General features: G+C 53.6%; 1 protein-coding gene across 1 annotated transcript; it reads right to left on the reverse strand.

Annotated features, from left to right (window-relative positions):
- Nucleotides 1-338: 338 nt before the first annotated feature.
- CALML4 (calmodulin like 4) lies at nucleotides 339-10203 on the reverse strand (the record flags this gene model as incomplete). Its single annotated transcript, XM_080808945.1, is given in 7 exon segments — nucleotides 339-654; nucleotides 3362-3550; nucleotides 5222-5362; nucleotides 9924-9954; nucleotides 10071-10084; nucleotides 10087-10182; nucleotides 10185-10203. Coding segments are annotated over 7 exon segments (588 nt in total). The 3' UTR covers nucleotides 339-556.
- Between the last annotated feature and the right edge of the window lie 300 nt (nucleotides 10204-10503).

Below are 10503 nucleotides of genomic sequence, written 5' to 3' on the forward strand. Positions count from 1 at the left end.
TGGCCCCATGGTGCTGCCAGAAATGTTAACCATACTTGTTCATTCGTTCGTTTTAGTTCTTTGCTTGATGCTAGTTCTCTGCTCAGCACTGGCTTTACTTTGGAAATGTGGAAGATGGTTCCAGCACCAAAAACAGACACCCTCAGTAGGCTCCATGAGGTAAGAAGTTGGAGTCCACCTTGAGTTTAGGGATCCGACTGAAGCTTTAAGGGGTAAAATGACTTAGCCAGAGTCACATAGCTGGGACATGGCAGAGTCAGAACTGGAACCCAGGCCCAACTCCAAACCAAAGGCTCTCTCGATGCCGTAAAAGGCTGGACTAATGGCACTTGTTAAAAATCAATACAAATCTTTTATTAAAGACTGCTAATGCCAGGCTGAAACCATTTTGTGTCATTGCTGAGTCCCCCCGCCCCACCCGGCACCGCTGCAGTCAGCTCATCTCATCTTGCTGCAGCATTTACCAGCCCACCAGGGTAAAAGAGCCTTCTCTTTTTAAAAACTTCACAGTCTGAGTTTTCAGGCCTGGGGGAGGCTCTCTTGCAATTCTCTTCATTCAGTAGTCCCACACAGGAATGGTAATCTTGTGGATAAATTCATCGTACTTCACTTTGCCATTTGGTTCAATATTTGCTTCCTTGAAAAGATCATCCACTGCAATAAATCACATTAATTTTTCAGTTTGGCTATAGTGTTACATTATAGGACATTGAATTAGTTATTGGGGGTTGAAGTTCCCCAGAGGTCTTTCCTGGTGTCCAATGGACTGTTCCTGAAGACCAGGAAATTAACCAGTGAACAGAACAGGACGACTTACCCTTATCCCTGAAGAAACGGATTCAGTTTTGAGTGAATCGGGCTTTCTGCAGGGACCCAGATAGAGGGTGGGGATGTGCTAGTGGTGAGTCCGTCACTGAAGCCACCTGGTGCTTGCTTGCTTCTTTGTTTTTTTTTTTTTTTCTTTTTTAATGAAAATATCTGACCCCTGCAGCTATATTTCCAGAAACATTTGGTATGGATGTTACCTTCTATAACCCACTCCCTCAGTCTCCCGGCAGAACAGCCCCCTCCTGGGCCACCCTGCCCGTAACTTTGGCCTGCCCCCCAGCCTGTCTGCCTTCCCTTCCTGCCCCACCCCAAGCGGGGACTTGGTGACAAGTGGTGTCTGCCACCATCACCTCTTTTTTAAAACGTGTGTGTTTAGGGGGCGGGGGTAGTAGGAGAGAAGATAAATTCAACTGTGTCTAAAGCTCAAAGTGTACAAAAGTGTCATTGTTCTCTGACGTTGCTCAAAAAAAAAAAAATCACTTCATTTACTTGTTTCTTCTGGTTCTGGATTCTTGGGACAAAATACTAGCTTGTCCCAGATATTGGCAAGAAAGGCCATTTCAACCTCCATTTCTCCACAGTGGCCTCTTGGTGCCAACCTACCTTTGGCTCTTTGGACTGATCCTCATCCCCTTGCAAAAACTGTTTCACTGCCCTGTGTCAGCTTCCCTGGCGCTAGACGTCCCTGACACATAATTCTGGGCAGTTGGAAAATCTCCTGTGATTCTCTGCTTAACCATCCATCCTCCTGTAAAATGTAATTACTATGCTCAGTGCCTAAGCTGATGGTAGTTCTCAGTATTTTTAGAATGTTGAGGAGACTGTAATTTATCCTATTTCATGGAGAAGCTTCTACCCATCAGCCATTGGGGTCAACCCTTTCCAGTGGACAGGTCCAGTGGCAGCTGCAGTTCAAGCATACAGGCCCCTCCTGTCCCCAAGAGGGGCTGTACTCCTCGGCTGAGCACTGACCATGCCTTCTGGGTTCACTCGGACCCCACAAAGGCCCAGGGGGCTGAAATCAGCCTCTTCCAGGCCTTAGAATGGAGGCCTCCCGGCAGCCTCCTCCAGCCTTCGGAAGATGCTTAATAAAATTGAAGATGTTCTTTTAGTCACCCAGGGTAAAGGATTCCTACTTCTCATATCATCTTTCCTCCCTCCTATAGCAAGAGGAAGGGAAGTGGGTCTTCCTGCTTGTCTGGAACACATTACCAGTTTGTTTGGAATGTTTCTTCCCTGGTTAAATAAACAAGAGATGGGTGTGAGTCTGGGGGGCCAGGGCACGGCTTCAGACAGAGATCATTAACCGTGAGAATGAAGGCTTCGGCTGCCCTCTCCACCCCTGCCGCACTCCACCTGCAACGTAAGAGGCCGAGCAGTGTCCTCAGAGCCTGAGCGCGAAGGAGAGCCCTTGCGTCCCACGTTCCCATGAACGCAGCCACAGTGAAAGATGAGCTCACGGTCGCTGCCAGCCCGAAAAAGCAGGGAGAGCTCAGTGTGCCGTCTGTAGCGCTATTTTTAAATGCTCTGTGCTGTGCCTTAGTGACTGCAGATAAAATCTAAGCAGACTGCTTTACAGAATGCTAGCTCCTGGAGGGACCTGAGGGATTGTCTACTGTACTGTCGTTTCCCAACCAGGAAACCGTGGAGGCTGAGAGAGGTTAAGAAACACCGAGGGCCCCCCAGAATGAGGGGGAGCCAGGCATCAAATCAAATTCAAGCCACCGGTTGGTTGTGATTTAACCAAAGGCTAAAGGTCCACCATTCCCAAAGCCTTTCCCTCCACCTGCCTGTGTCCCAGCCCAGCACTCGCATCCCTGCCACCGGCAGGCCCAGCGGCCTAACTGGAAATGCCAGCCTCTGGTGGCAGCCCCCGGACGGCTGCTGTGACAGGGCTGAGGGGCAGGGCAGGAAGAATGTCGGCTGGCGGCCCAGCATGAGGGTCACCCCCTACAATGGCCAAAGGGCGTGCCCAGAAGACCCCAGCCCCTCGTCCTGCTCCAAGACAGGAAGGCCCACTGGCCTGCCGGAGGCAAAGGCCACCGCAGACGCTCCTTCTGGAAGAGCACTTCAAACCGGCTGAGTCGTGAGAAGGGGGGCAAAGTAGCATCTCAGTTCGGAAACTCTCAGCATCAGCAACCACTTCAGAAGACAGCTTTGGCAAGGGGAAAGCGTCTGAGGGGCCGTATGTGTGTCGAACAGACTTGCATTCATGCCCCAGCTTGTCACCTGTTTGTCAGTATAACAGGGGCACTGGTGCCTCCAGGGGTCTTGTGAGCACTAAATGAAGGCCCAAGTAGATCCTAGCATGCTCTCCCCAGATCTTCCCTCACCCTGGCAGCCTTCTCCCGTCACTCTCGGGCCCCTACTTTTTCCCTTGGGCTTGAGTTCCCTGAGCGCGACACGGAGTCACAGCCGTCTGGGCGAACGTCCCATGCGGTGTCTGCACAGTCCTGACGACCGGGCTTTGCTGTCCTTCCCCCTGCCCCCCACTCCTCCCTCACTGTTGCAAAAGAGGGACTCAGGCCTTTACCTTCCTTGTGGGTGAGCTTCTCCCCAAGTTTCATGAGTTTGGACCGCAGCTCAGATGCCATGATGTAGCCTTTCTTCTCCTTGTCTGTCATCAACATGGCCAAAAGAATTTCTTTCTTTGGATCCTCTTGTTTTATTTGCGAGTGCATGATGGTCAGGAAAGTGGAGAAATCCAGCTCTCCATGTCTGTCTGGGAAACCCCCCAACACAGCAGACTGAGCAGGGAGGAAGAGGCTCTTCTTGGAGAAGCTAAATGGCCTCCTGCCCAAGTCTATGGCCGGCTCAAGGGCCCCCAACTCAGAAAGTGCCATGCTGGCGACAGAGTTATCGTGAGGAGGATGCAGCCCTTCCTACAGAGCCCCCCACCATGGATCTGCCTCGTGAATCCTCTCAGGAGCCCTCAGTGACTGGGATGACCCTTGCCCCATTTTGCCCACTAAGGCGACAGAGGCCCTGGAGCATGGAGTCACCTCACAGGGCAGTGGCAGGACCAGGATGGGGCATACTTCCTTTGCTCCGGGGGCTCCCCTCCTGCCCAGGGCTAGAGGGAAGTACTCTCTGCATCCGTCCTTCCTCAGCGGCCACTGCGCACACCCACAAGGACGGACACGTGACCCCACCTGAAGCCTCAAGCCCCAGCCCCACCCCCTCTTCGGCGTTCCCCCTCACTGCAGCCTCTGCCCTGGTCTCCCCAGCCCAGGCCCCTCCTCCAAGCATGCCTGCAGGCCTCAGCCCAGGCCCTGGCCAGCTACAACTGCAGGAGATCAGAACTTCCCCTGACCACAACTTCCCGTTTGGAGGACACAGAAGCCAAAGGAAACCACCACCCCATTCAGAGCTGGAAATGGGGATCTCAGTCACTGAGCACCCCATCAGCCGGCTCCAGATCTTCAGAAGCCCCCCCCACCCCCCTCCCATGGGCTCCCAGTGCTGCTGCAGGTACGTTCTGATGGGACCTCAGAGTAACCCTAGCCTATGGGTGAGGAAACGAGGTCCAGGCACCCAGAAGTCACCTCTGGGCTCCAGGTCAAGTGCACTTTCCAGTCTACCTCCTTCCTCTGGGCCAGGCTTTCCTTCCTGTGTATCCAACTACCAGGGCAAACATCCACCCGGCCTCTGACACCTCTCTGGTTTTTCTCATTTTTGTTTTTTTTAAAAATAAAACTTGTTTCTGGTTATAAAAGTCCTAGGTGTTCCCATCGTCAAACATGCTAGAAACAATAAAGGGAATGAAAATCATCATCCCTAATCCCATCACCAGAGAGAACAATTATGGTAGCATCTCGGGTGGGTTTTCTTCTACCTTTTTCCTCAGAGTGTTGCACAGTGTTTAGGAGGTCGGTCTTTGAAAGAAGAATCGGGTCCCAACCCTGATTCCACCACTGGGTTAAGAACTTGGGCAAATTACCTAATGGCTCTGAACCTTGGTCCTTACCTGTAAAACAGGAGGATGGTGCGTACTTCACAGAGTTGTTTGAGCTAAGCATGAGACAAATACTCAGTGAAGGGAAATTGTCCCAACATGTGGGATCACTGTTAACACAGTCTTTACTGCAGGTTTGTGATAATGGAATGCCTAGATCCTGTGGTCCTCTGTGACAAACGGGCATGTCGCTGGTTGCTGTGGGGCTTCCAGGAAGCCTGAGTGATACACAGCACACCTGGCCAGATGTCTCCATAGCTTCTGCCGGTGAGTTCCGACTCCCACCTGCCCCTCAAACGTCTGAGCTCTTCATACCCCCACCATCTGTACCCACCTGCTGGGCCCTGCCCCAAGATGCCAGCTACAGGACTTGTCCCCCACCCCCAGCCCAGCTGGTGTGTGCCCCTCCAGCAGCCACGTCTGGCCCAAACCACTCACCGATCCCGTGGATCTGCAGATGCCGCTGCACCTCCCCTGGTGTTGGGCTAGCCCCCAGGCACCTCATCACCACCATGAGGTCAGTGGCTTTTATCTTCCCCCGCTGCTCCTTGTCATACAGGGAGAAGCATTCCTTGTACTCTGTGCACAGCCCAGAAGGAAGAGTCAGCTGCATGTAATTGCCCTCCACCCCCATGCCTTGCCTTGCCCTTCCCCTCCCTTCCCCTTCCTTTCCCTTCCCTTTGCTGACTCTCCTCTTAGAGTTCCCAGACACAGCAAATAAAAATACAGGGCTGGGGCGCCTGGGTGGCTCAGTGGGTTGAGGCCTCTGCCTTCGGCTCGGGTCGTGAGCTCGGGGTCCTGGGATCGAGCCCTGCATCTGGCTCTCTGCTCGGCGGGGAGCCTGCTTCTCCCTCTCTCTCTGCCTGCTTCTCTGCCCACTTGTGATCTCTCTCTGTCAAATAAATAAATAAAATCTTTAAAAAAAAATACAGGGCTTCCAAGTTAAACTGAATTTCAGATAAATAAGGAATACATTTTTAGTATAAGTATGCCCCACGTTTTGCATGGGATATACTTATACTAAAAAGTTTTTGTTGTTTATCTGAAATCCAGATTTAACTGGGTGGCCTATATTTTATCTGGCAACCCTATCCCCTCCCCCTCCTGACTTCCCTTCTGCCTCCTCCGTCTCTCTCCCTTCCTGCCTCTTCCTCCCCCCTTTCTTCTGTTTTTTTCCCTTTCCTCTTTTCTCCCCTTCCATAACTGACTAAGACCAAAGGAAAGCAATCCTACCCTCCAGGCCAGGCCATGGAGACCAGGAGTTTACAGCAGGGCCTGCGGACTCTAGAGCACCTTTGCAAAGACAGCGTATGTGGGAAACCAGGGAAATTATGCCGCTGGTAGAAATCCCCTCTGGGAAGGCCTGGCAGAGAATGGCTGTCCTATCTGGTGAGTTATTATCACATCTGTGAGCACTGCAGTGTCCACTCTAAAGCCTCCAACCTCCAGGCTGCTGAACCCTCAGGCGGTCCTCTGACACAGATAGCCCTGGTCCTATTCTTAAAGACTCTGGGGGTTCTCCCAGGCTCAAACTAAATCTGGCTGGCTGCTCTCCCCACCCCTCCTCCTGGGGAGGAGATGCAGTGCTGCGGGAGCTAAGGCTCCCCTAGACCCAGCAGAGCCCAGCTCCCTGCCCTCGGTGCATTGTGAGGCCAGCAGGGAGCTGGGGAGGATGGCTGCGCCCCACCTCCGAGATTCCCAGACAGGCTGGGGTGGGGCTTCGGGCAGAACTGGTCAAGAGTTTTCCCGGTAACTCTAATCCCTGAGCCCCACAGCAGAGCCCCATCGGGCCTCTGAGCATTCAGCTCCCCTGTGCCTCACACCGCTGGCTGGTGCCTCTGAGGCCCCGGCCAGCCGCTCCTCAGCTGATACTAACAAAACCAATGCAGGCTCACTCTACCGAGCGCTTCCCCTGGGCCCTTGTTTCATCCTGCCATCCCCCTGTGATGCCCAGCGCAGTGCCTCTACTGTTCCAGTAGTGCGGGGGGGCCACTGAAGGCTGTGGCAGCTGAGGGCCTGGGGAGGGAGGTTGGTGGGGGGAAGCAGTCTGGCAGTCTGAAGCAGAGCTCCACCCAGGCCACTCTGGAGCCTGGGTGCCCAGGCAGAGGCCACCAGAGGGTAGACGGGAGTAGGGGAGGCTGAAGGAAGGTCCCCAGCTTCTGCCCTATGGCCCTTTCATGTTCCCCAATTAAGGCCTCTCCTTGAGGATTTCAGGGGCGCTGCTAATAAAAGGCAGCTTCCCTGGTAGGGTTTAGGGACAATTAGCCAACTTTGTGCCTGTGGAGAGGCTGAAGGGGAAAGCCTAGACCTTTCAGAACTTTCCAGAGCCTGGGCTTGGAGAGGGCCAGAACACATGAGCAGGGGACAGGAACTGAAGTGGCCTAGATGAAGCAGCACCAGAGCCTGGCCTAAGATCCCACCTTTGGTTCCTGAAAAACCTGATTCCCTCCAAGAGGGCCCCGTGCCAGTGGGGGTGATGCCACCACTAATGTGGGGGCACCCTGAGGGAGCCACCCTGCATGTAGGCCTTAAAACTCCCCCAGCGCCCTTCCTGGGGACCTCTCATGACCACCCACCTTGTCTTCTGAGTGTGCCCCCTGAGACCTCAGCCTGTGACAGTTGTCCCTGCCTGATGCCCGTCACACCCTTGGGACCTAAAATTGGCCAGACTTTACAGACAGGCAGACTGCCTCTCCCACATGGATGAGTGACTGGGACCATGCCCCTGACAGCAGCAGGGCCAGGGGCAAATGGAGTCCCATCTCCTAACTGTTAGATAAAACACGTTCTATCTTCCCACATTGACAAACATATCATTGAAAGACCCGGAAGGCCACAGCTGAATGGGGACTCCCGAGCTAGAGCAGGACAGCAGGCTGTTCTCCTCGCCGCCCCCTTCCACCGTCCATGACTCCCACACCTCCCTGCTCCCCCTTTCTGGCCTTTTCCTCTGAAGGGCAGGCCCTGTGACCTCCTACATAGGTTATTGCTTTAGCTGTCCCCCTCCTCCCTGTGTGTGAGCTAGTGAATGGATTTTGTCTGTCGTGTTTGCTGCCATATTTTAGTGCCTAGACCTGGGCTGGCGCAAAGAAAGGACTCATATTTGGTGAAGGAAAGAATAAATTGGTTAAAAATCCCCCTCAGGTCTTCCCTTTGGGAATGCAAAGGCCCTGGAGCAAGAGAAAAGCCTCCGCAAGGCCTATATTAATACCAGTTGTGTGCTGGTGCAGGTGTAACAACCAGCTCTGATGGTATATGTACACAAGTTCGTTACGACGTTTACAGACATCAAGGACGTGTAGCACACCATTTATAAGTAATGATAAAATGTGCACTATTCTTTATGAGTTCCGTTCTAGCCAGCTGATTGTCACAAGTGAGTTTTGCCAGCTCTCGTGTGCCTTGCCAGCCTACAGTTTCCATTCAACCATGGTTGGCCGAGGGAGGCCGCATACCAATGAATGCAACTCTTTGCCCAATGAATGTATGGTCATTAAATCTGGTGAGGTACCATTACACTATTTCTCACCCTTGTACAAATTCATTAAACTGAAATCTCTTTCAAATCTTCAGCACTAAAATGAAAAGATGGGATTGGGAAGGAGACAAACCATAAAAGACTCAATCTCAAGAAACAGACTGAGGGTTGCGGGGGGGAGGGGGGACAGGGGAGGGTGGTGGGGGGAAATGGACATTGGGGAGGGTATGGGCTATGATGAGTGCTGTGAAATGTGTAAACCTAGCGATTCACAGACCTGTACCCCTGGGGATAAAAATACATTATATGTTTATTAAAATAAAAAAAATTAAAAAAAAATATTCAGCACTGATGATAGGGTTATTTTAAAACATTCACTGTGTAGATGCAGGGATTGAAACACTGTTTGATGCTACATTATTTAATAATGACTGATTTTAACAAGCAGCTCAAAATATTCATACCACCCAGCTCATGCTAGCTAGAGGAGTCTGGGTGACACCATGTGCCTGATTGACTTCCTCTCCGCCCCTTGCTCACAGTGTCATTCTCCCTACTTCACAGAGGAGAAACTGAGGCTCAGAGATGATGGAACCCCCAGTCTGCTGCCTCCAAGACTCCCGCCCTTACCACTCTGGTGAGCTACCTCTGTGCAATCTCTCATTCATGAAACATTAGTTGCCGCTTTCTTAATGTCAGATTACAGGGATACAAAGGGAAGCGTCCCTTCTTGCCTTCTGGGAGTTTCACAGATCCTGGGAGGGAAGGCAGTGAGCCTCAGAACTAGGCGTGGGTTGGTGGAGGGGGGTTTCTGAGGCCGACAGCTGGGCTCCAGCCTTGAGTCACCACTCAGTCTGCCCTTAGACTTGGGCAAGAGAGGCCCTTGCCCTGGGCGTTATGTTTTCACAGTCCCTGCTCTGGCCCTCTCTTGGGATGAGGATGTTGAGCCATCTAAGACAAGGTGCCCACCCAGAACCTGCACCCCCTACCCCCCACCCACTCTAGACCAAGCTCTGGGGGCCCAGAACTCTGGCATCCCTGCCCAAGAAGTGCTAGGCATACCTCCAGCACCTGCGGGACCCTTGCTGGGCTCTGGCAGGCCCTGGGTTCTGTGTAACCCAACTCTCCCCTCCTGGCCTTCTGGAAACACAACTCCATGCTGTGCTACACTGAGGCCGGCTGGGCGGCGGGTGGGCTGGGGGCTCGGGTAGTAAGTGCTCCAAACGCTGCTTGATGTCAGGGCACAGGGGACCGCAGAGGCCACCTCAGCCCACCCCCATTTCACAGATGAGGAGACTGAGACCCAGAGAGTAGAAGTGCCTGCCTTAGAGTGCAGACCAGGGCTCTCAGCCACAGCCAGTTAATGGGGGCACCCCCCATCTCCCATCCCTCCTCCCAAATCCAGCTATCCGGTCCTGGAGAAGCCCCTAGTGGGAGCCCTCTCCACTCTCCCCCACCGGTAAGTCCCACTGACAACTGTAACACCAACACTTCACCTCTGAGCCCTACCCCCTTCCCTGCTGCAGGCAGCCCCCTGCCTGTGGGTGGGCCCGGCTCTCCCACCAGCTGCCCTCCTTCCCACCCACAGAAAAAACGAGCAAATTGCCTAATGAGACCCACATTTTGCTGCGAGTTGCTAATCAAAGAGCAACGCCAACCTACCATTAATTTGGTCCTGGGAAAGGAACTTGGCCTGTAGCAGAGAGAAGAAAACAGTCAGGGAGAGGAGCCTGTGAAAGCGCCCCCCTCCGCCCCGCACCCCCAGCCCCGGGGCAGCCAGGCTCCACAACGTCACAGGCCCCCACTCACCATCTTGGGCCTCAGGCTGTCGCCTTCGGACTTGAGGCTCCCACAACTGCCTGCTCCGTCCCCTTCCTCCCGGCTTCAAGTCGAAAGTCCGCCAAGTTGGGTGGAGGCTCCGTAATAAATCCGCCGCTGCCATGGAGACCAGGCCAGGCGCCTGCCCGGGTCAGATTCCAGCTTCCCCTGTGCCTCAGATGCCCCGGCAGGCGGCGCAGGTTTCGCTGTGAGTCAACGGGGGTGCAGAAGGGCCCCCCAACTTGTCCTTCTTCGGGAAGCTGGTGCTCTCTAGCAGATGGACACATGCCGCAGTTCCTTCCTGGGGGGCCCTCCATGGACGGGGCGGGGTTGGTGATACCCAGAAAGGGGGTGCCTTGGGGGTTTTTCCTGTCTCTTCCCTGGGGCTAGGATGGGACTGATTACAGAAGACCCATCAGACAGC

This window comes from Martes martes (assembly GCF_963455335.1).
Source record: "Martes martes genome assembly, chromosome: 7".
Lineage (NCBI taxonomy): Eukaryota > Metazoa > Chordata > Mammalia > Carnivora > Mustelidae > Martes > Martes martes.